This window comes from Lithobates pipiens, unplaced genomic scaffold (genome assembly GCF_037356315.1).
Source record: "Lithobates pipiens isolate NorthernLeopardFrog02 unplaced genomic scaffold, aLitPip1_a1.2 Scaffold_25, whole genome shotgun sequence".
NCBI lineage: Eukaryota > Metazoa > Chordata > Amphibia > Anura > Ranidae > Lithobates > Lithobates pipiens.
In genome coordinates this window covers 97,800,047-97,826,563 of record NW_027507787.1, presented here as the reverse complement: position 1 = coordinate 97,826,563, position 26,517 = coordinate 97,800,047, and the positions used below count along the sequence as shown (strand labels likewise).

Below are 26,517 nucleotides of genomic sequence, written 5' to 3'. Positions count from 1 at the left end.
CACCCCTGCTCTCTTTCCTAGGTCACCCGCGATTTCACCCGGCCTTCGTTGAGCCAGGCCTGTTCCCTGCCTGGTCACGGACAGGCCTTGTTCGCGTCTGTGACATGGTTAAAAATGGACGCCTTATACCTTTCCCCGTACTACAAGCCCAAGCTCGACTTCCTCATAAGGAATGCTTCCGGTACCTACAAATTGCCCACTTCTTGCAATCTCTGCCAAAGCCCCCTGCGGGCCCAGACCAACTATCTATATTCGAGAATACTTGTAATTCCGACCCACACGCCCCCGGTATTATCGCTCGACTGCATTTCCACTTTGCATCCCCCCCGCACCCCTACCATCATATGCCACACGGTGGGCCACTGACCTCGGTGTGATCCTGGAGGTTGACAAATGGTCTGAGGCTTGGACTAACACCCACAATGCTTCCGGAATGTTGTTGCCTCGGAGGCTAATGTTAAGGTTCTTATGCGATGGTACCTAGTCCCAGCTAGGATTGCCAAATTTGTCTTGGGCTACCCTGCCACCTGTTTCAGAGGATGTGCGGAGGCTGGTACACACCTTCACATATGGTGGACATGTCCAGTGGCACAGCGCTTCTGGGCGGCAATATTCCGGATGGCCTCGACACTATCCCGTGTCACTGTCACACCTGATCCCACGGTGGCATTACTCAATCTTACACCAAGCGACTATACTCATACCCAACTACGCCTGTTCCTTCAGCTAACTACGGCAGCAAAACAAACTATAGCGAGAGCCTGGAAAACACCGACACTTAACATAACTGAAGTAAAAAATAGGGTAACTCAGGCCATGATAAACAGCAAAATCGAAGCGACAATTTTAGACCACTTACCACGACATCGGAAGATGTGGCAACCCTGGGTTGACCACTTCCTGCCCCCCGGCCTAGATCCAAGCCTCCTGGAGCCATGACACCTCGCTCCCCGAATGGAAATACCTTGAAGCCAGCCGACTTGGGCGCGTGCGAGCCTGCCGATCACCCCTCCCCTACCTCCTCACCCTTTTCTGCTCTTTTCTATCCTATTTTCCTTTCTACACCACTGGACCTAATCCCCAACCCCGTCTCTCCCCCCCCCCCCTCTTTTTTTTTACTTCACAAACACAGAGCTATACAGTACCTGATCTTTCACGACAGCTGAACTTTATTGTATTGGAAATAATTTTAACTTCCACCCGTTACGCAACTGGGGCTTCTGACCCTAAAATATCTATCCTGCCGTCACTGTATTTTTGCCTAGACCACTTGTACAGGAGTCCTGTTAAAAAGTTCTGATCTCTAGACTCGATATTGTTACTCTATGTTGATTGACGCTCCTTACTGTTTTATACGTTACATTTATTATTTTATTGCATTGTACTGTATGCTTCTTGTGATAAATACCAATAAAATCTTTGAATAGAAAAAAAGCATTCTTTAGGACTGCCAAGGTGTGAATACTTTTGAAAGGCCCGTATTACCATCCAAAAATGAACAGTTCTAGGCACAGCCTCCCCAAATAACCCCCGTCTCAAGAAACATACCTTCCTGGTAAAATGGCTGTGAGGCCATAATGCACTGCTGCCACAATCCCAGGCTGCCATTACAATGATAGAGTGCATCTGTGTATGCCTTCTCGTTTGCCCTCTCCAGCTCGCTAAGGAATTCATTGGCAGCCGTCTCGCTGACGTTGGCCAGGACTGGAGAGGTGAAGTAGTGGTACCAGGAGACAGTGCCCACTGCAGCTGACAGGTAGATGACAGACAGGAGGGACAAGACGCTCCCAATCACCAGTGCGGTGGCAAATCGGTTATCCATGGTGTTTGGTTAATCGGTTTCTCTTTTCTCAGCATACAGAGGGAGCATCTGGCAAAGGAAAAGCAGACAAGAGGTTAGTAATTGCAATTTTTCAACTACATAACGGCACAAACAGATGAACGGGACAAAGAAACAGGTCTATGTTAATATTAAGGTGTAAGTAAACCCTAAATCGATTTTTCAGTATGGCTGGCATCATGTCTTTCTGTATACAGCTTTCCAAGGTAAATCATTTTTCCAACCTATTGCAAAATTTCTTACCTGCAGATCCTGTCAATATCAACTCTTAAACCCCATACACACTATCAGATTTTCGTCTTCAGATTTACCAAAACCATGTAGAGCAACGGCCTTACCGCCGATTATCACCTTAATCAGCCACAGAGCCTGTGTAATTAGTATGTGTTCTGTTTTAAAGGGATGAGGTGGCAACCCTAGTCCTGATCCTCCAGTAATACCCTTGTGCAAGCTAAGGTGAAACTTATACAGACTATTCAAGCAACCATTACCTCCATGTGACAGTAAGTACAAAACATGCATGCTCATTATCAATGCTTACCAAACACAAAATTAGCAGAAGGGGCCCAAAGGGTGGCGCTCAAGAGCTGAAATTCCTCATAGTACAGTGGTTCTCAACTCCTGTCCTCAGGACCCAACAGGCCAGGTTTGTTGCTCAATGATTGCAGTATTCTAGTCTCCTTCTCCCCAAGGTAATACATAAAACCTGGCCTGTTGGTGGGTCCTGAACTGGAGTTGAGAACCACTGTCGTAGTACGTCACTACATTCGTGTTTGTTGCCCAACAATTGTGTACCGTTAGTATGCAAGACAAAATCCTGGCACACGCCCCTAAAATTGGAGTTCCACCCAAAAATGGAACTTCTGCTTTAAGGGAAGGTGACCCTGTGACATGCCACATTTGGCATGTCATTTTTGGGGGGGGGGGGGGGGGGGGGAAATCAGAGACCCTCTTTTTAGACTGACACTGGCAAGTTAACCTCTCCTCCCTCCCTCTCGGCAATCATCTGGGACACGTGACAGGCCCCAGATGATCGCCCAGCCAGTCACAGCGTGCCGCACAGTGCGTGCCCAGCTGTGAGCTGGGCACCCACAGTGACAATGTCGGCGTCGCAGAGAGGAGGGGGAGACAAGCATGGCTTCATTCCCCCGCATCGCAGGACTCTGGGACAGGTAAGCTTCCGATGATTAAAAGTCAGCAGCTGCAGAATTTGTAGCTGCTGACTTTTAAATTTTTTTTTTTTTTTTTTAAGCGGAACTCTGCTTTAAGGCAAAAAAATCAGACGCTCGGTCAATCGGATCGTGTGTATGAGCTAATAGGTTTACTTTACATGACAAACCAGAGCAGCCTGTATTTATTACAGCAGACGTGGGGTGGGGTGTTAGTGCTGCGTCGCTGGGGGGAGGGGGCGGTTGTTTTATGCCCACCACCCCAAGAAAAAACACCAACCGCCACTTTTTACAATGTAGACGTGTTCTCTCGTAAACCATTGTCACCCATCTCTGGAGGGGACACTACACCTTCCTCCTCCATCACATGCCTATATCCTTGGGGTAAGGCTCCAATCACATGCCTGCATTCTGGGAACATACGCAGAGGTGTGCTCATTCCTACTACATGCAAAAACATCTGCTACAAACCCATGTTGTGGTTGCGGTGTTATAAATGAACGGTGCCCCAAACGTGGCTAGCAGAAGCACGTTTTCTCACGCCCCAAAAAATAGAAAAAAGAAAAAGTGCAAAGCGAACGGCCCAAAAGATTGTGAAAGTTTCTTTGGCGCGTTTGTTGTGTGAATGGTCTGCTCTATGCCGCGTTTGCTCCTCTGCGTCAGCGCGACATGGGGGGCCTAAGGGGAGCAGAGATAGGTGTTCTCTCAGAGGTAGGTTGGAGAAGACATTTCCAGCAGCCCTGAGCAACCTCCTCAGAAGAGATGCCACCATTCTTCATAGGACCTGAGTGTCCACTCGTGGACAAGTCACTGGTGACAGGTTCTCTTTAGCATTCTCCATGTCCTGCTCCTCACTTGTTTCACAAAACAAAGAAGCTGTCATACACCGTTCCATAATTAGCGAACAAAAGCCTCACCCTCTCCATCCGACTTCCATCAGCTGTTTCTTCCTGGGTCACGGCGCACCAATGCTCTCTGGGAGATGTAGTCTCTTCGTCTATAGTGTCTGCTGCGCCCTACTGGTGAGATGTGATATCGCAGCCTATTTCTCACTAGAGACGGAATGTTTCAGAGGTGACACTCGTGCAATGAGCGTTGCTGCCACCAGGTGGTCGGAAATGGAATTGCAGCAGGGGTGATTTTCATAGTGAGAGGAGGAGACACTCAGAGATGGAGATAAAACATTCTCAAGCTGGGTTCCATAAACCTAGGGTTCCTCAGAGGTGGCTTGGGGGTTCCTTGAGCTGTGGTTGCTTCACCTCACATTTTGATGGTGCTTTTGTCAGGTCTAACTCCACCAGCATTCCGCTAACGTGCATTTTATTTGTATTGTAAGAGGTGCATTCTTCCTACTCACCACTAATGTATGGGGCATATTTTGAATTGACCCGCGATGAATAGTTTTAGTAAGAATTCTTTGACACTCACGGTAGAGTGTGGTGTCCTCTGAAGAGCCATCCACATGATCACTTTTCAAAGGGCATTTGCCATGCAGGAAGGGGGCATTATACATAGCTCCCAACTGTCCCTGATTTTGAGGGACTGTCCCTGATTTGGAGCAATGTCCCTCTTCCCCCCTCATTTGTCCCACATTTTGGTCTGATCCATATAGTTGTATATAAAATGCACTTTTTATCTTTCAAAAAGTGTTTTTCAATTTCCAGTACTAAACCTTTCATCCAAATTCGAAATTGATGCATTTGTAAATCTTAAAAGCCAATATAAAGGAATAGTAGTGGTAAAAAAAAAAAAACCTCTTGTGGATTTAACCTCTTACCCACTGGGCACTTAAACCCCCTTCCTAACTAGACCAATTTTCAGCTTTCAGTGCTCTCACATTTTGAATGACAATTACTCAGTCATGCAACACTGTACAGATATGAAATTTTTGTCCTTTTTTCACACAAATAGAGCTTTCTTTTGGTGGTATTTAATCACAGCTGCTTTTTTGGCACTTGGCAATTTTTTGGTGGCACCAATGGGTGGCATTGATGATTGTCACAGATGGGTGGCACTGATAGGCACTGATAAGGCAGCACTAATGGGCATTGATAAGTGGCACTGATAAGCACTGATGAGGTGCCACTGATAGGTGGCACTGAAAGATGGCACTGATGGGTGGCACTGAGAGATGTCACTGAGGGATGGCACTGATGGGCACTGATAGGTGGCACTGATAAGTAGCACTGATAGGTGGCACTGGTAGGCAGCACCGGGGGCACTGATGGGTGGCACTGTGGGCACTGGTAGGTAGCACTGGTGGGTACTGATAGGTGGCACTGGTAGGTGGCACAGTAGGCACTGGCAGGTGACACGTGTGCACAGCCACGGCTTTCTGAGCGACTGACTGATGTTCCTTTGACAGAAGCCGGTGATTGGCTTTATTTCCCCCCTCATGCTGACAGTGTGAGGAAAAAAACAATACTGATTACCGAGCTTCTGTTTACATCACGTGATCAGCCGTCATTGGCTGACAGATGATCACGTGGTAAGGGGCCTGGATCGACCTCTTACTTGGATCTGTGATCAGCCGGTGATCACAGAGCTTGCCATGCGCGACCCGCAGACATCCATGGACGCCCTCCCGGCAATGAAAGCCCGTACTGCAGCCCTTTTATAGTGCGGGCGGCAAGTAGTTAATCAAAACTTTTTTTCATTTTTGATAGAATAAAGAAAGGTTATAACCCCTGTCAGATTTGTTTTCGCCATCTATGTCCCATTGTGGCGATTTCCCTTCACTTCCTGTCCCATAGCCAAACAGGAAGTGAGAGGAAATCCCTGTAAAATAAGGGAATCCACTGGGGTCCCCATTGGAAGATTTCCCCTCTATTTGGGACAACCTAAAATAGACAAATAGAGAGGTTGAATCTCTCTAATGGGGACACAGACAGCAATAAAAACCTCAAAGGTGTTCTAATCCCACTCCACTCTATCCAAAACCCAAAAATAAAAAGTTTTGCCTTTAGTTAAGCTGCTTTCACACTGAAAGCGCCGGCAGTTAGTGCTAAAGCTCCGCTCCTGTCACACCCCCTTAAAGGCAAATTAACCAAAAAACAGGTTAAATTAGATCCACGAGGACTTTTACCTTTTTACCACTACTATTCCTTTATATTGGCTCTTAAAATGTACAAATGCAGAAGTTTAGAAATTGGAAGAAAGGTTTAGCACTGGGAAACACTTTTTGAAAGATAAAAAGTACATTTTATATACAACTATGAGGATCAGACCAAAATGAGGGACAAATGAGGAGGAAAGAGGGACAGAGGGACATTGCTCCAAATCAGGGACAGTCCCTCGAAATCAGAGACAGTTGGGAGCTATGCACAGGGGGGGGATTTCTTTAGTCCTGCACTCCTGGATTCCTTCCCATCAATATATAATAATGGATTAAGGTTTAGATTACCAATGGGACTATAATACCAATGTTGATTTGCAATTTGTACAGTGCACTTTATTTAGAGACATTATCAATCAGATGACGGTGTTATGCCACGTACACACAAGCAAAATTTCTGTCTGAAAAATCTTGGATGGTTTTTCTGACGGAATTTTGCTCAAGCTTGGCTTGCATACACACGGTCACACAAAAGTTCTCTGAACTTTCGACCGTCAAGAACGCAGTGATGTACAACACTACGATGAGCCGAGAAAATTAAGTTCAGTGCTTCCAAGCATGAGTCGAATTGTTTCTGAGCATGCGTAGGAATTTTTCACGTCAGAATTGGTACAATCGGAACTTTTTCCGACTGAAAAATTGAGAACCTGCTCTCAATCTTTTTCTGGCTGGAATTTAGCCAGCAAAAGTCCGATGGAGCATACACACGGCTGCTTTTTTCGGACCAAAAGCTCTCATCGGTCTTTTGCTGGCTGAATTTCTGCTCATGTCTATGGGGCATAAGAGTTTTTTTGTATATGCTAATCACAATTTATTTTGTATATCACGGTATGTTGATATGTCAATACTCAACATTTTATTCTTAGTCCTGCACTATGTAAAATATATTAGGTGCTGTTAATACATCCGCCTGTATTATCTAATAATCTTGACAGTGGAGGTTATTTACGAAAGGCAAATCCACTTTGCACAAGTTCACTGAAAGTGCAGTCTCTAGATCTGAGGGGAAGATCTGAAATGAGGGGAAGCTCTGCTGATTTTATCATCCAATCATGTGCCAGCGAAAATGCTGTTTTTTATTTTCCTTGCATGTCCCCCTCGGATCTACAGCGACTGAACTTCCAAGTGCACTTGCAGTGCAAAGTGGATTTGCCTTTTGTAAATAACCCCCAGTGTCCCTTGACATATATGTAATCGCAGTGTTTATAATCTATACGTTTTATCGTTTTCGGCACACCTAGGAAGATGACACATCCTGTGTGTAATCAGGAATAGTGTGCTACAGCCTGAGGGCCTTTCAGAAGTGATCCAACACGCAGAGAACTGGGAGGGTCTGTCTGATCGGGCAGCAGTTGAATGAATCATTTAGATAGGCCCTAAGGGGTTCCATTCACTTAGACGATTAGCACACCCTGCGGATTCCTCCATTCCGAATGACAGGTGTGTGTGAATAGCTGTATACGAAACAATGAAAGGCTGGTAGTAGCCGCCGCTATTCGTGACTGTTTGCATAAGCATCCATTACCTGCAGTGATCATGGCTGTACACATTTTGTACGCAGCTATTCGCATTTCAGCCGCAGGAATCTGCAAATTCTTGCCACCAGAAATCACAGGGTGTGCTGATCACCCATGTGAATGTAGCCTTAAATTATAGATTTATTAATACCCTTTTATGGATCTCACAGATCAAACTTTGACTGTGTGTGATCAGATTCTGATATGTAAACTGTCACTATTGTACACAATAAAGCCATACCATACATGGATTGAAATTTGGTCAGTTCAGGGGGACCGGCGAAATTTCAGTCCATGTATGGGCTAGCTGGTTGTATACAAGTTGATCTATGGATCGACTTGTGTACAACCAGCCTGTTTTTTTTCTAAACGATAAGAGCTGCAGACTCCCCACTGGCAGAAACAACTGTGATTTGGTTTATTTAAATTTTTTTCGTTTAATCCACCAGTTGAATGAAAAAAAAAAAAAGAAAGAAGAATCACGGCCAATGGTGATGGACGAACTTCCGATGGGACGTTTCGCGAATGCGGACCGCGGACGCGGCCGATAGTTCGCGAACCGGAACGTTCGCGGCGGGCCTCATTGACTTCAATGGGAGGCGAACTTCGGAAACCTACAGGTCAAATTTGCAGCCACAAAATAATTAATAGCTGTGCAAACATAGTCCCACCACATGGCCAATGACATAACACATGTATGAGGTGAATCTGGGATCGAAAACTACAAGCATTCTTTTTTTATATGGGAAATTGTTGTGACAATTCAGGACTGTGGAGCGCATGAAGGCAATGGAGGAGAGGGAAGGTCAGGGACCAGGGTAGGCAAAGAAGAGGGTGCAGGAGATGATCGCTAGCAGCGTGACATACAGCAATGACACCTGCACCGTGATAGAGTCATCTGACAGCAGCACCGTGATAGAGAGCACTGACATCAGCAGCGTGACATACAGCAATGACACCTGCACCGTGATAGAGTGATCTGACAACAGCACCGTGATAGAGAGCACTGACATCAGCAGCGTGATATACAGCACTGACAGCAGCACCGTGATAGAGAGCACTGACATCAGCAGCGTGACATAAAGCACTCACACCAGCACCGTGATATACAGCACTGACAGCAGCACCGTGATAGAGAGCACTGACATCAGCAGCGTGACATAAAGCACTCACACCAGCACCGTGATATACAGCACTGACAGCAGCACCGTGACAGAGAGAGTACTGACACCTGCACCGTAAGCAGCCCCAGGAGGAAGTCAGCATAGCACAGGGATGGTGGGAGCCCCTCATAATGAGCATAGCACAGGGATGGTGGGAGCCCCTCATATTAAGCAGCCCCAGGAGGATGTCAGCATAGCACAGGGATGGTGGGAGCCCCTCATAATAAGCAGCCCCAGGAGGATGTCAGCATAGCACAGGGATGGTGGGAGCCCCTCACTATAAGGATTATCAAGTCTCCATTTTGTTATACTGTCTTCCATTTTAAACTTTGTATGACCAAGCTAGAATTCTAACTGCTAAGACATAGATGCTCGCTATTTGGAAAATATGCTGTTTTCTTAGAATGCCCTTGGCCGCGAGAGTTTGTACAGAGAAAGCCAGATATGCAGTTATCTTATGTTCCTTTAACTGCGTCTGTGACATATAACGTCTGGGTCACAGGCTACCAACAGAATGTTGATGAATATTGTAGTCTCACTCTTATCTCGTGTGAAGGTTAATGATGTGCTTTGCCATGAAGACATGATTTCTGCTTATTCTGCTTGTTCTGTCAATAAATCTGTTACTGGGAAAAGTTTGGTGTATAACTAGGGTAATCCCTGATTGGCTCCTCCACAGGGCGCTGCCCCTATTGTCTCAGCATATAACCTGTTGTATTCAAAACATTAAATGTAATCATTATTCACATACATCTCGTGTATGAGTCTTGGTTATCTCACCGGTGAACGGGACTCCCAGGTTCATCCAGACCACGGCCTAGGCAAGATAGGAAGAGGGAAATCGAGCACCTAACAGAGCAAGGACCTACCTTTACAGCTGGTACCAGAAGTGGGGTCATCGATCGGCAGGTGAGTGACTACTGATTTATTTATCTTATTGGTGAGGATCTTTTGGTGTCACTCATACTGCCGCGGTGACCGCCACGTGCGGGACCTGTATTGCTGCTGTGCCTCCGCGGTGGGCTAGGCTGGCCCATCGGGAGAAGTAGAGGGCTCGTACCTGAAAAGAGAGTCCGGCTAGGTTGGCCTGACTTAAAACTATTAAGTAAAATAGATTAAAAGAGAGTCCGGCTAGGTTGGCCTGACTTAAAACTATTAAGTAAAATAGATTAAAGGAACACTACAGGGAAGGGAAGCAATAGATTGCGCCCTCCCCAAATAAGGTCGGATGTTCAAGGGACGCCCGAAGGGTAATTTGCTAAAATCAAACACAGTGCACATTTTATCTAGTCATGTAAAACGATTGTATGTGATTTAGTTGTTCATATTTTTCATTTTATCTAGTCATGAAAAACGATTGTATGTGATTTAGTTGTTCATATTTTTCTTTCCAGGTTACGTAAGTATTTCAAACTTGCCTTTTCAATTGTTTTTTTTTTTTTAATTTTGCTGTTCTTTCAATGTCTTTACCTTGGGATCCAGATTGCTGTGAAATTGTTAACCCTTGCCCTCGCTGTACTCTTGGTTTATTGTTTCTTAAACAAATTGATATCCTGATATTGATAGCCACTCGCCCAGGGGGATATTCCACTAGACTAGGAGAACGCCCCGTGTACCCCCAGGACGAAACATCTCCCGTTGTCACGCTAGTCAGAATAAACCTGCATAGCCCAGTCAGTGAATCCCACCTCCTTGCTGAATCTTCCCTGGAAGAAGTTCAACAACAGGTGATTCGTGCCACTGGCTGCTATCACCTCTGCCCCCTTACCAAGCATCTCATAACACCCCCCCATAATGGGGAATACTGTAGGCAAAGACGGGACCCCTCATGAACAACCTACTCCCTATCAGTATGTGCAGACTATAGTGCCCGGTCCCTATGTAGAACCATTTTGGAGTCAGGTTAGGGAAAGGTGCCAGCAATTAGGGATCCATGCAATTAGGGATCCATGATATGTCAGTGCGCCGGGTCAAATCTGGACCCGATTGATCTTGAGAGTATAATACATATTCTAGACCCCGACTGCCCCGACCCCCCAAAGGTAAAAGACCTGTTTAATGCCCATGTCCAGGGAAAAGGGGGCTGGCCAGTTTTCTGGAAAACCCTAGGACAACATTGGAGCACCCTTTACAAAGGGATCACAGCACTGCAAGATCTGGTCCAAACAAAACAAGCCCCAAAGGAAAAATTCTATGATTTTTGCACCCGAGTATACAACCTCTGGAAAGCGGTAGATGGGGCGGATGGGTCCCTTTTTACCACTACTGTAATGGCCGGAGGGGAGCCAAAAGTAGTACAGCTGCTAAAATTAATTAACCCCAAATGGGCTACCCAACCCCCGGAAGATTTCATGTCAGACACCCGCTCCAGGGAAACTTCCGGGGTTTTTGAACAAAAAGGGGGGTTATTTTATAACACATTTGAACCCCCAACCCCTTTAATGGCACTCCAACCATATGTCCGCCAACCACCAGACCAGGGTTGTTTCAACTGTGGTCAAATGGGACATTTGAAGTCCAATTGTCCCTACCGTAGGGGCCAAACGAGACCTTGGGGGAAGGGAAAGGGACGAATGCGTTACCCTAACACCTTTCCTTCAACTCCACAACATCAACGTCCCCCAACTTACCAAGGACCAGTGTCAGGCCCCAGATATCACCAGCCCTATCAAGGACCCCGAGGACCCCCTCCACCTAACAATACCGCCTTACGTGTTCCACCACCCCCACCGGCCCCTATTCCCATGCAATGGCCTGCCACCCAACCCTCAAGCAGGACATAGGGCTGCCTGGAGTATGTCCCTTCCCTCAGCCTGGTATGTTACAATGTGTCCTGGAGGAGCCTACCCCAGGTGATCCTGGGTGTAGATGGAAAACGCATTTGTTTTCTCATTGACACTGGTGCCACCTCTAGCTCCATCAATGATGTGACCTTTGACACGCCACAATGTTCTGAGGGAAGCTCCATAGGTATTAATGGGACTCCTGTTACCCACCCTATCACCCCACCCTTATCAGTAACCACCCCGGAGGGGGTGCTACTTTGCCAACAACGGTTTGCCATCCTGCCCCAATGCCCAGTCTCCTTGATGGGAAGGGATTTAATGTCCAAGCTGGGAGTGGTGATCAAATTTGATCCACAGGGAGCAGTAACTGCCAGCTCCGCACTCTGCGACTTACAAGGCCCAAAGAGACAATCCAAAAAAGGGTATTTTGTACTCTTACCTGCCTCCCTGGAAACCCATGCTATTTGGGCAGAGAATAACGCGAGTGTAGGTTTCATCCCATGTACCCCTTACACCCCCCAAATGCGCCCAGACTCAGTACCTGTCTTTCAAAAACAATATGCACTACATTCTGACAAAATTCAGGGGATTACACCCCTCATCAATAGGTATGTAGCCACGGGCATCCTGACACCCGTCATCAGCTCATGGAACACCCCCATATACCCAGTGAGAAAGGCAAGCGCGGAATGGCGCTTGGTACAGGACCTCAGGGTAGTCAACAAAATGGTGGTTCCCCTCCCCCCTCTGGTCTCAGACATCGCCTTTATTTTTTCTTGCATACCGGCAAACTCAGTGGCCTACACTGTAATTGACTTAGCTAACGCTTTCTTTAGCATCCCTGTGGATCCACTGGCCCAGCCCATGTTTGCTTTTTCTTGGGGGGGAGGGGGCAACTGACCTGGACCCGCCTACCGCAGGGCTATGTGGACAGCCCGGCAGCCTTCTCTATGGTATTGAATGAGACAGTCAAATCCTGGCAATCGAGCGCCGGGTCGGTACTCATCCAATATGTGGATGACCTCCTTCTCTGCAGCCCTACCCCAGAAGCTTGTGAAGAAGACTCAAAAAACTTGCTGGATCACCTAGCCAAGGCAGGTCACTTGGCCTCATGGAAAAAGATACAGTGGGTGACCCCTACTGTAGAGTACTTGGGGTGCATCCTCAATAAGGGAGAGAGAAGTGTTTCCCCCCACCGTGCCGCAGCCCTTAACGCTCTGCAACCACCCAGGGACAAGGCCGCCCTCTTGTCTTTCCTGGGAGCAATCGTCTATTGCCGGCAATGGATCCCTGACTGCTCATTTCATGACTCCATTCTGAGGAGGGCCACGCTCTCCACTGCGCCAAAAGTGGTGGAATGGACGGAGGAAATGTTACACTCATTTAACACCCTCCTCTCCTCCCTTGCCTCCGCCCCGGCCTTAGGACTAGTGGACTACAGGAAAACTTTTCATCTATATTGTGTAGTTAATGGATCTGCCTTTGCAGCAGTTCTTGCCCAAGAGCACGGTAATTCTTACCGACCGGTGGCTTTCCTTTCAAAGAAACTCCCACTTCAGGTCCAGGGCATGCCTGCTTGCCTCCAGAACATGGCCGCATGTGCCATGGCCATCCAAGAAGCCAACAAGTTAGTTCTGGGACACCCCCTAACTGTATACACTACCCACTCAGTCACCCACCTTATACAAAACCTCAATACACAATATATGACCACCCAAAGAGCCAGCGGGTATGAAATCATTCTTCTAAACACCTCCAATCTGACCATCAAACACACCTCTGACACCTCCCCCATCCTCAGGCTATTACATTCTCTGCTCAAACTCATGAATTATGGTGAACCATCCAAAATGCATGACTGCACAAAGGTATTGGACCAAGTCACCTCCCCACGAAAGGACTTAACAGACGTACCTCTGGCCGGTGCAGAGGAAGTTTTTGTGGACGGCAGTTGCTCGCGCCCTTCGGATTCCACTTTCCTGACAGGATACGCGGTAGTACAACTCCCAGATCTGGTTCTGGAGGCTAAGCCACTTCCGCCTTCCTCGGCACAGGTCGCGGAACTGGTGGCCCTCACCAGAGCATGCATCCTGTTCACAAATAGGGATGTCAATATTTACACTGATAGTCGATACGCCTTCGTCGTGGTTCACGATTTCGGGGTGATCTGGGCTAACAGGGGGTTTAGAACGGCTGACAACAAAATTATAGCCAACAAGGAGCATATCCTGGCCCTTCTCCAGGCTAGACTACTGCCCAAACATTTGGCGATTATTAAAGTCAAGGCTCACACCAACACTGGTAGCTACATTGCCCGAGGCAACGCCCTTGCGGATAGATGCGCTCGAGCGGCGGCAAATTCCTCCACACATCCACCCGCCCCTACCACGATATTTTTCCAACAAGATTTTTCAGCGCCAGATTTCCCCTCAGTTGCAGCCCAAATCCAATCCATGGCCACAGACGCTGATGTCCTTTTCTGGGTCCAACAAGGATTGTCCAAAGACCAAAGAGGCCTTTGGACAAATGGAGGGGTCATTGGGATCCCCGAAGCCAGCTCGGCCCTCATCCTTTCCTACCTGCATGGTCCCGGACATATAGGGTCCCAACCTTTGCAACAGCTGTATGAAAAAACCTTCTGCACAGTTAATCTAAAGAACCATGCAAAGACCCTAACAAAGTCGTGCCTCACATGCGCTCAAAAAAACACGCAGGGTAAGCGACATGGTATACACGGCCAGTTGCCCCCACCCCTAGGCCCACTACAGGACCTACAAATAGACTTCACCCACATGCCCAAACAAAAGGGAAGTATCAAATGCCTGTGCGTTATCGTTGACAAATGGTCAGGATGGGTGGAGGCAGTGCCCTGCACTGGGGAAACAGCTAAAATAGCGACAAGGGCTCTCCTTAATCATTGGGTATGTAGGTTTGGCATACCAGCCACCATTTGGTCAGACCAGGGCCCGGCTTTTACTTCAGATATGACACGAGAACTGGCGAGGTGCCTGGGAATACAGTGGAAACTTCACATTCCCTATCATCCCCAAAGTGCAGGAGTGGTAGAAAGAATGAACAGTAATATAAAGGACAAACTAAAAAAGGCCACAGGAGGAACGTTAAAAAACTGGATAGATTTCCTTCCAGGAATATTGTTCCAAATCAGAACCACCCCCCACTCTAGGACACGTTTGTCACCATTCGAAATCCTAATGGGTGTCCCAGCACAAACCCAACTAAAAGCATTAGATGCACAGACTGACATTAACATATATTCTTTACAGGAAGAGTACGTGAAACATCTGGTAAGTACAATAGAAGAACACAATGAACAAGTTGCTGTCACCTTTTCTCCTCTTCCAACAGAATCTACTCACCCCTTCATCCCGGGGGATAAAGTGTTGATCAAGCAGCTTGCCCAACGGAAGCACGTGGGGCCCATCTACTCCGGTCCATGGAACGTGGAGAAGGTCTCCAGGACTGCTGTCATCACAGACTACACCCCTCAGTGGATCCATGCCAGCAGACTAAAAAAATGCCCCGAACCTCCACCGACTCCAGAACACCCCCAGAGGACACTTGCCCAAGACCAACAGGAGGATGCCACCACCGACGGGACCCCGGAGACGAACCTACAGACCCTCCAGTTCGGCAGAATCTCCCTGGACTTTCCTCCTCCTCCCACCAGCTCGGACTGAAGTCTTTGCAAAAGGAAAGAGACAGGGGCTTAGAAGATCAGTATGTACTACACACCATTTTGCTCTGGTCGATAGTATTGACTTTTGTGTTTTTTTTCTATAGTCATGATGTCATGTATCATGACAGGGTCATGTGGGTTTACAAGAAGCCCAAAAGGTACTGAGAACCGACCGCTAGACAGAAGAGCATTAGTTCCAAGGCCCAGTAATCATAATAATAATAACAACAAAGGTTTAGGAGTAATGGTAGCACGGAACAAACTATCCCCCCAGGACAGTAAAACGTTTTCTTTAGCCCCAACAATACCACATCATTTTTTATGGCAATACGCGTTTGGTCAAGTAATGGGAAAAGGGGAACCCTGTTGGGTGTGCTCCCACATGGGAACGGGTAGGAATCAAATTCCAGTAGTGGGAATCCCCCTCCCAGTAGAGGACCTGTTTAACGAGACGACACAAGACCATATGGCCAATATAACGAACAGACCCTCCCCCCTTATTTTCTCTGGTTTCACACAACCCCCATCCTTCTGTTTCCTAAATGGAGCTTGGAAAGAAAACGGGGAAATCCCCAATGGCCAATTCTGTAGAAACACACTAGTAAATCTTACCCTTAGAGACTTAGGGAAGTTTCTGCGGGATGGGACGTTTGACATCCAGGGGTTGAATACTTCCACCATTGGAGATAGTGACGAAAGGATAGGGAACATGTCTTTATATAACATAATGGACTGTGTACTATCATCAGAAACATTTGACGATACTGACCTAAAAGACTGGTTAGAGTCCTACCACATGAATGATACTTTACTAGAGTACAGTAGCACAGCGAGTTTAGGAGATTGGTTATGCCTAGTTGGACTCAGGTCAGGCATATCCCAACCCCCTGATATAATACCAGCACCTCATCTGCCTCATGGATGGATGGTGTGTTGCGGTCTAATATGTCACACTACCATACCTTACCCTCTAGATTCCTCTACAGGTGGTTGGTGCACCATTGCCAGGATGGTACCATATATGGGTATAGCCTCTGACAATCAGTACATCAAAATGACCCCTGCCCATGGGCATTTAGAGTTCGGGAGGGCTAAGAGACAAGTAACATCATGGTGGGAAAAATTAGCCTCCTCCATTGGAAGCCCGGGAATGTGGAATGCCCTAGATAAAATAGATCTTTTTGCTGAAATAATCTCTGGGGTAGTGAATTCTACTTCCAGAGATGTTTCTCTGCTAAACGAAGAAACTCGGAAGATCCGAACTGTGCAGGAACTGATAAAAATGAGGCAGGAACAACTTTTGGCCGCTATCACTGGGATTTGTAACCTCATGGCCAATTCAGAGATGTGTTGCACCTTCATACACAACTTCACCGTTCCTGTGGAAAGTCTGTCGGTACCCGATTATTACGATATTATCAAAAGTCATTCAGCCCAAAGACAGACCCTCCTACAGGAAGCAAAAAACTTGGGAGATGATTGGAACCTTTTCTCGGGTATGGGAGGGTGGTTTGGAGGTATTTGGGGGGGCATACTGGGATTTTTCAAGAAAATATTTCTCGTATTAGTGATGATAGTGTTGTTGATAGTAATGTTCTATGTGATCGCCAAGTGCTGCTGCATAGCAGCCTCCAAGGTTTTCCATCTTAAAATAGCAACCAAGCCCAATGACGAAGAGAAAGCACTTATGGCTTTTTCCAAGAATGTCTGGTATAGAGGATGATCGATAACTTCGTGCCAAAGTTATGATCACAGGAGGGATTATAAGGATTATCAAGTCTCCATTTTGTTATACTGTCTTCCATTTTAAACTTTGTATGACCAAGCTAGAATTCTAACTGCTAAGACATAGATGCTCGCTATTTGGAAAATATGCTGTTTTCTTAGAATGCCCTTGGCCACGAGAGTTTGTACAGAGAAAGCCAGATATGCAGTTATCTTATGTTCCTTTAACTGCGTCTGTGACATATAACGTCTGGGTCACAGGCTACCAACAGAATGTTGATGAATATTGTAGTCTCACTCTTATCTCGTGTGAAGGTTAATGATGTGCTTTGCCATGAAGACATGATTTCTGCTTATTCTGCTTGTTCTGTCAATAAATCTGTTACTGGGAAAAGTTTGGTGTATAACTAGGGTAATCCCTGATTGGCTCCTCCACAGGGCGCTGCCCCTATTGTCTCAGCATATAACCTGTTGTATTCAAAACATTAAATGTAATCATTATTCACATACATCTTGTGTATGAGTCTTGGTTATCTCACCGGTGAACGGGACTCCCAGGTTCATCCAGACCACGGCCTAGGCAAGATAGGAAGAGGGAAATCGAGCACCTAACAGAGCAAGGACCTACCTTTACACTCATAAAAAGCAGCCCCAGGAGTAAGTAAGCACAGCACAGGGATGGTGGGAGCCCCTCATAATGAGCATAGCACAGGGATTGTGGGAGCACCTCAAAATATGCACAGCAGAGGTACAGCCCCAGGAGGAAGTCAGCACAGCACAGGGATGGTGGGAGCCCCTCATAATATGCACAGCAGAGGTACAGCCCCAGGAGGAAGTCAGCACAGCACAGGGATGGTGGGAGCCCCTCATAATATGCACAGCAGAGGTACAGCCCCAGGAGGATGTCAGCACAGCACAGGGATGGTGGGAGCCCCTCATAATAAGCAGCCCCAGTAGAAATATGACACCGCTCAACCTCTTCAAACAGGAGGGTACGGGCATATAGTACGGTGTGCTTTTTTTGGACAAGGAAGTGAGCCAAATGAAGAAAGAAGGTCTCTGTGCTCGATTAAAAAAATTGTTTATAGACATATACATGGTCTACTGGTCACATGTGTTGAATTCCTCCGAGATCCATGCCTCATTCATTTTTAGAAATGTGAGGTAGTTAACACTGTCGTGAGCTAGGCGAGTACGCTTATCGATCACGATCCCCCCTGCTGCGCTGAACGTCCTTTCGGACAGGACACTGGATGAGGGGCAAGCCAACAGTTCGATTTCAAATTGGGCAAGCTCTGGCCAGAGGTCAAGCCTGCCCACCCAGTAGTCCAGGGGTTCATCACTCCTCAGAGCGTCCACATCGGCCATTAACCCGATGTAGTCGGACACCTGACGGTCTAGGCGTTCCCTGATGCTGGATCCGTATGACACCTGTCGATGGGTCGGCTGAAAGAATGACCTCATATCCGAAGTCACCAACACATCTTCAAACCGGCCTCTTCTTGCAGGCGCTGTTGGATTGGTACCCGCAACTCCTTCTCTGGGAGTGGAAATTGCTCCTCTGCCAGCGCACGCAAAAGCAGAATGCAGCATTTCTCGAAGCAAGGCCTGGAAGTGCTGCATTCTGACAGCCCTCTGTGACGGCGGTAACATTTCCGCCATTTTGTGTTTGTACCGGGGGTCTTAGTACGTTGCCACCCAGTACTGGTCCTTGACCCTTATGCTTTTTATACGGGGGTCCCTATTAAAACACTGCCCAAGTACGCTCCATTGAGTGACATTGGTGATCCCAGTCAGGGACCAGCACTGCTGGAGCTGAGAGATTCTCCTAGCTGCCAGGAGAAGAACTCCTCCAGTGAGAGTGGGGGGGGAGAGAAGGGAAAGGAAAGACAGATTCTGGTGGTAGGGGACTCAATTCTTAGGAGGACAGAGAGGCCAATCTGTAACAACAACCTGAAGTGCCGAACTGTATGTTGTCTGCCGGGCGCTCGGGTTCGGCACATCACGGATCTGGTGGACAGATTACTGAGAGGGGCTGGGGAAGACCCAGCTGTCATGGTGCACGTTGGCACCAATGACAAAGTCAGAGGCAGATGGAGTGTCCTAAAGAATGATTTTAGGGACTTGGGAGCTAAGTTGAGGAAAAGGACCTCCAAGGTAGTATTCTCAGGAATACTACCAGTACATCGAGCCACACCAGAAAGGAAGAGGGAGATTAGGGAAGTAAACAAGTGGCTCAAAAGCTGGTGTAGTAAGGAGGGGTTTGGGTTCCTGGAGGACTGGGACGACTTCTCAGTCGACAACCGGTACTATAGAAGGGATGGACTGCACCTAAATGAGGAGGGTGCAGATCAGCTGGGATTGAGGATGGCCAAAAAGTTAGAGGGTTTTTTAAACTAGGTGATGGGGGGGTGGGTTCAGAGATAGAGATAGTCAGCGTGGAGCATATTCCAGAGGGTAATAATAGGGGCATTAGTGGTGGGGTAACCGAAGCACATAAACCCAAGGTAAATATAGTAGCAAGTCCTAGTTGTAATCTTGGAACACCCAAGAGGATAGTGTGTGACCGGTCAAAATATATTAATACATTAAAATGTTTGTTTGCCAATGCCAGAAGTCTGCCAAGCAAAATAGGCGAGTTGGAAGCTCTGGTGCATCAGGAGAGCTATGATGTAATCGGTATTGCTGAAACTTGGCTTCATTCCTCACATGACTGGGCTATTAATATTCCTGGCTATGCACTCTTTCGGAAAGACAGAGTAAAAAGGAAAGGTGGAGGGGTCTGTCTGTATGTGAGAAATAATCTCAAAGCAAGTGAGAAAGAGGACCTGGTGGGCGGAGAGTGTGATGAGTCTGAGGCATTATGGGTAGAACTGCATACAGATGCGCGTAGTTCAAAGTTAATCATTGGAGTTTGTTATAGACCACCCAATGTTAATGAGGAGGTGGAGACTCAGCTCCTTGCACAGATAGAAAGGGCTGCAAGGGCTGGGACAGTGATAATAATGGGGGATTTTAACTACCCAGAAATTGACTGGGGTAATGGCACTGCTGGGACAGTTAAAGGGCAAAAATTTGTAAACCTATTACAGGACAATTTTATGGTACAGTTTATTGAGGCCCCAACTAGGAATGATGCTCTGTTGGACCTGGTAATCTCAAACCATGCAGAACGTATTACTAATGTTCAGATAAAGGAACATCTGGGTAGCAGTGACCATAACATGATTTCATTTGATGTTAGCTGTAAGCAAAAATCACATACGGGAAAGATAAAAACACTTAATTTCAAGAGAGCAAATTTTCCAAGGATGAGGGCTGCTCTCCAGGACTTAGACTGGGAGAGAATATTGGCACCAATGGGCACAGAACAGAAATGGGAATTCTTCAAAAAGCTTGTTTGTGATCTCACGGCAAAGTATATTCCCATGGGCAATAAGTTTAAAAGGTTAAAAATAAAGCCGATGTGGCTCACGGCCAAAGTTAAAAAAGCTATAAACTATAAAAAAAGAGCTTTCAAAAAATATAAAAATGAAGGAACACTAGTGTCATTTAAATGTTACAAGGAATTTAACAGAATATGTAAAAAGGAAATCAAGGATGCAAAAATTCAAAATGAAAGACAAATTGCAAAAGACAGTAGGACAAACCCCAAAAAATTCTTCAAATATATTAATAGTAAAAAGGTTAAGTCTGAGCATGTAGGCCCTTTGCAAAATAATCTGGAGTGGGTGACTGGGGACAAAGAGAAGGCTAACTTATTAAATACTTTCTTCAGCTCTGTGTATACAAAGGAGCATGGGGGAGCTCATGTCCACAATGGGGGTGGTACTGACGCAGCCCCTAATCCACAATGGCTCATAAGTGATATGGTCCAGAAATATTTGGACAGAATAAAGGTGGAGAAAGCACCTGGACCTGATGGCATCTACCCACGGATCCTAAAAGAATTGAGCTCTGTAATTTCAAAGCCATTGTATCTAATTTTTAGGGACTCATTAATGACAGGAATAGTACCACTGGATTGGCGCAGGGCCAATGTGGTGCCTATATTTAAAAAGGGAACAAAGTCCTTACCAAGTAATTATAGACCCGTTAGTTTAACTTCTATAGTTGGGAAGATACTGGAGGGATTAATAAAAGACCACATAGATGAGTTCTTGCAGGAAAAAAATATTTTGAGCAACAGACAGCATGGATTCATGAAAGACAGGAGTTGTCAGACAAACCTGATTTCTTTTTATGAGGTGGTAAGTAAAACCTTGGACAGAGGGGTGGCGGTGGATGTGATATATTTGGATTTTGCAAAAGCATTCGATACTGTTCCGCACACACGGCTCATGTGTAAGGTAAAGTCTACAGGTTTGGAAACATCAGTTTGTAGATGGATAGAAAACTGGCTAAAAGACAGAATTCAGAGAGTAGTGGTTAATGATTCTTACTCTGAATGGTCTAAGGTTATGAGTGGTGTACCCCAAGGTTCAGTGCTGGGACCCTTACTTTTTAATATCTTTATAAATGATATTGGGTCTGGGATCAAGAGTAACATTTCCGTCTTTGCAGATGACACCAAGCTATGTGGTGCAATAACGTCCTTACAGGATGTCACCAATTTACAAGCAGACCTCAATGCTCTGTCTAATTGGGCGACTATGTGGCAGATGAGGTTTAATGTTGAGAAATGTAAGGTTATGCACTTGGGGGCTAAGAATATGCATGCATCATACACGCTAGGGGGAGTACAACTGGGGGAATCCATAGTGGAGAAGGATCTGGGGGTTTTGGTAGATCATAAGCTCAATAATAGCATGCAATGCCAAGCTGCGGTTTCCAAAGCGAGCAAAGTCCTTTCTTGTATTAAGAGAGGTATGTACTCCAGAGAGAGAGATATCATTTTGCCCCTGTTCAAATCATTAGTAAGACCTCATCTGGAATATGCCGTTCAGTTTTGGGCACCAGTTCTCAAAAAGGATATCGGGGAACTGGAGAAAGTGCAGAGAAGGGCAACCAAACTGATAAGAGGCATGGAGCAACTCAGCTATGAGGAAAGATTAGAGGAACTGAATTTATTCACTCTTGATAAGAGGAGATTAAGGGGGGATTTGATCAACATGTACAAATATATAAGGGGTCCATATAGGGAACTTGGTGTCGAGTTATTCACTTTAAAGTCAACAAAGAGGACAAGGGGGCACTCTTTACGTCTAGAGGAGAAGAGATTTCATCTCCAAATACGTAAAGGTTTCTTCACAGTAAGAGCTGTGAAAATGTGGAATAGACTCCCTGCAGAGGTGGTTATGGCCAGCTCAGTGGATTGCTTTAAGAAAGGCCTGGATTATTTCCTAAGTGTACGTAATATAACTGGGTACTAAAATTTATAGGTAAAGTTGATCCGGGGAAAATCCGATTGCCTCTCGGGGGATCAGGAAGGAATTTTTTCCCCTGCTTTAGCAAATTGGATCATGCTCTGCTGGGGTTTTTTTGCCTTCCTCTGGATCAACTGTGGGTATAGAATTGGGTATATGGGCTGGTATATGTATGTGTGTATATGTGTATATATATGTATAGTATATTTTATTTTATTTATTTTTATTTTATTTTTTTTGGTTGAACTGGATGGACTTGTGTCTTTTTTCAACCTGACTAACTATGTAACTATGTAACTATGTAACTGGAGCATGAAGGCCTACATTTGCACTAAAGTGGAAGCGGTGTGGTGGCCTGGCTCCTGCTCATCATCCAGGATAATGTCGTCCTCTTCATTCTCCTCTCCCCATCCACGCACAACAGGGATCCCAGAAAGGTTTAAAGCATGCTCTTCTTGCTCCTCCTCATCCGCCCCGGCACCATCCTCCTCTGACTCCTCTTCAGACTCCTGTTGTTCACTTGTCTCAGATAGAGTAGCCCCCCCTGGGAATTCATCCAACATTGCGACTTCCTCATCTTCCCGCTCCTGCTCCTCCACAGCTTGATCAATGACACAACGCAATGCACGCTCCATAAAGAAGGCATAAGGTACCATGTCACTGATGGCGCCATGGCTGCGACTGACCAGTTTGGTGATCTCCTCAAATGGGCGCAGAAGTCTGCATGCGTCGCGCATGAGCAGCCACTGGCGCTGTGTAAAAAAAACCTAGCTATGATTAGTAGTGGAATATTCCAGCCAATAACATGGAGGGCGCTATAGCAAATACTGTGACTCCGTTCAGGCAGCAAATCGCAGAGCTGCAGGAGTTCGTTGTCACTTACCAAGAAAAAATCTCTGTACTGCAAGGTGTGGTGAAGGAGCAGCACAAAGCGATCCGTGCTCTAACAAAACAATTGCTGGATCTACATTCCTGAGATGATACTAGCGCACATATGCCTCACCCACCCAAGTTTAATGGCGACCGCCACCATTACAGAGGTTTTCTTAATCAGTGTCGCATCTATTTCCAAATGCGACCCACTGCATTTATTTCTGAAAGACAGAAGGTAATGTTTGTTTAACAACCTCCTGACTGGGGAAGCTCTAGCCTGGGCCTCCCCCTATATCGAATAAGACAGTGCCATGCTGAATAATTTCCAGACTTTCAAGGATGCAGTGAATTAAGTTTTTGATGATCTCAACCGCCGCGCTACGGCTGAAGCAAAGTTGCATAGTGTACGGCAGGGTAAATGTTCTGTTGCTGAGTACACAGCTGAATTCAGACGTTGGATAGCAGATACCACTTGGAACCCAGCAGCGCAAAAAAGTCAGTTCTGCCAAGAGCTTTCTGAACAGGTAAAAGATGAGCTTGCCAGAGTAGAGACTCCTAATTAGGGATGAGCTTTGTGTTCGAGTTGAACATACGTTTGACTCGAACATCGGCTGTTCGCCCGTTCGGCGAATTCTGAATGTTATGGGCCGTTCGCGCCAAATTTGTGTGGCGCTCACGGCCCACAATGCACTGCGCCATCGCAGTGCATTGCTGGCTCATGATTGGCCAAGCATGCACTGTGACCCCGCATGCTTGGCCAATCACAGCGCCGGCAGAGAGGAGAGCCATGATTGGCCACAGGCAGGATGCCTGTGGCCAATCATAGCTCAGGCTGTGTAGTACATGCCCCACACTATATAAGTCCGCCAGCGTGGCGGCCTTGTGTAGTGTGTTGGCGTCTGTACTGTGCTCTGAACCCAGTATACACCGCTATATCCATCTATATAGCTAGCTATCTAGCTATCTTGCTCGTTTTAAATAGAGCTTGCAGTCAGTGGTAGGAGATTGTGCGTGCTGTCTGCGTGCTCTGAACCCAGTATACACTGCTATATCCACCTATATAGCTAGCTATCTTGCTCGTTTTAAATAGAGCTTGCAGTCAGTGGTAGGAGATTGTGCGTGCTCTGAACCCAGTATACACCGCTATATCCATCTATATAGCTAGCTATCTTGCTCGTTTTAAATAGAGCTTGCAGTCAGTTGTAGGAGATTGTGCGTGCTGTCTGCGTGCTCTGAACCCAGTATACACCGTTATATCCACCTACATAGCTCTTCTCTAATTGAGCCATCTGCAGGAGTTAGTGATTGTTGTGTGTGCCTCCAGCACAATATACACTACCCAATTGCTGGTTTTCCCAACTCCCTTCAGGCCATTACCATGTCTGGAAGGCCAGCAAGGAGAGGCAGACAGGCGCGAGCTGATAAAAGAGGGCAAGCAGGCTCTGTGTCTAGAGACAACAGTGCTGGTCGTGGACGCGGTGCATCGTCATCATCAGCACTTTTCGGCAGCTGGACATGTTGAGCCGCAACATGCCAACGACTTGGTAGAGTGGATGACCAAGCCCTCTTCATCCTCCTCATCCTCTCTCACCCAGGCTCAGGGTACTAGCAAAGCAGCTGACAACGCATCGTCTTCCCTCCTCTCAATGTCATCATCAGTGACTCCTTCCCTAGACCCACCACGTCCTCCTGAGGAGTCTCCTGAACTCTTTGAGCACAGTGTTGGGTACATGCTCCAGAAGGATGCCCAGTGTTTTGTAGGCTCTGATGATGATACTCAGCTAAAGGAAGGCAGTAGCGTGAATGCAGAGAGAGGGGATGCTCAAGAAGGACAGCAATCTGGCAGTCATGTTCCACAAGCTGCAGCATACTGCCAGGTTTGCTCCAGCGATGAAGAGGGAGGGGATGATGAGGGCACTGACTCCACGTGGGTGCCTGGTAGGAGAGAGGAGGAGGCACATGTCCAACGAGGCAGGATGCCCTCCGGGGGCCAGCTTAGGGGCAGCACACCGACTGAATCACACCACAGAGCTCCGCCTGTTGCGGGGCACTGCCTCTGCGCGTTATTCTAAAAGTTCTTTGGTGTGGGCCTTTTTTGAGACGGTGTATCAGATCGCACCGCTGCTATTTGCAACATATGTCTCAAGCGTATTTCGTGTGGCCAAAACAACAGCCGCTTGGGCACCACATGCTTGACCAGACATATGTTGACCTGCCATGCAGCTCGTTGGCAAGCGTACCTCAAAGACCCACACCAAAGAACAAAGCGGACCTCTCCTTGCTCCTCATCAGCTGGGATCTCCAACCCCACTAGACCTTCAGTCCTCTCTGAAACCTGCTCTGAGAGGAATGAAGGTGTAGAATTAGGTGTGTCACAGCCAAGTGCTTATGGGCACTCTGCTAGCAGTACACCCACATCCGATTATAGCAGGCAAATGTCCCTGCCCCAGCGGCTGGACCATCAAAAGAAGTTCACCCCCAGCCATCCACATGCCCAGCGGTTGAATGCTAGCTTGGCTAAATTGCTAGCACTTCAACTGCTGCCTTTTCAGTTGGTAGACTCGGCCCCCTTCCGTGAGTTTGTACAATGTGCGGTTCCTCAGTGGCAGGTCCCCAAGCGGCACTTTTTCTCACGGAAGGCGATTCCGGCTCTCTACCGGCATGTGGAAGGCAATGTCCTTGCCTCGCTGGACAGGGCTGTCAGCGGTAAGGTGCATATTACCGCTGACTCATGGTCCAGCAGGCATGGACAGGGACATTACCTGTCTTTCACGGCCCATTGGGTCACTCTTCTGGCAGCTGGGAAGGATGCAGGACAAGGTGCAGTAGTGTTGGAGGTTGTTCCGCCACCACGCCTCCAAAATGCTACTATTGGTTGTGACACACCTCTCTCCTCCACCCCCTCCTCTTCTTCTTCCTCCATGGCCTCTTCCAGTGCTCTGTCCTCAGAACCAGCGGTGCTCCTTAGGCGTTCCAGGGGCTACGCAAGTACGCAGGCAAAGCGATGCCATGCCGTGCTTGCGCTGGTTTGTTTGGGGGACAGGAGCCACACTGGGGCGGATGTTTTGTCAGCTCTGCAGGGGCAGGCCGAGAGGTTGTTGATGCCACACCAGCTTAAGCCAGGAATGGTGGTTTGCGACAATGGCACCAACCTCCTCTCTGTCCTCTGACAGGGACAACTGACCCATGTGCCCTGTGTGGCTCACGTCCTTAACCTGGTGGTTCAGCGGTTCTTGGGCAGGTACCCGGGCTTACAGGATGTCCTG

The 26,517-nt window shown here is 47.1% G+C and overlaps 1 protein-coding gene across 4 annotated transcripts in view; it reads right to left on the bottom strand.

Moving 5' to 3' along the window:
• The window catches only part of CLDND1 (claudin domain containing 1), a 123,885-nt gene that overhangs the window by 21,294 nt on the left and 76,074 nt on the right, over positions 1 to 26,517 (bottom strand). Inside the window, exons 1-2 of one of the 4 annotated variants that reach the window (XM_077454756.1) lie at positions 3,927 to 4,046; positions 1,549 to 1,870 (exon numbers count right to left, since the gene is read on the bottom strand). In XM_077454756.1, coding sequence (XP_077310882.1) covers positions 1,549 to 1,822 — 274 coding nt within the window. In that variant the 5' untranslated portion in view covers positions 1,823 to 1,870; positions 3,927 to 4,046. The other 3 variants (XM_077454759.1, XM_077454757.1, XM_077454758.1) reach the window with 3 other exon arrangements.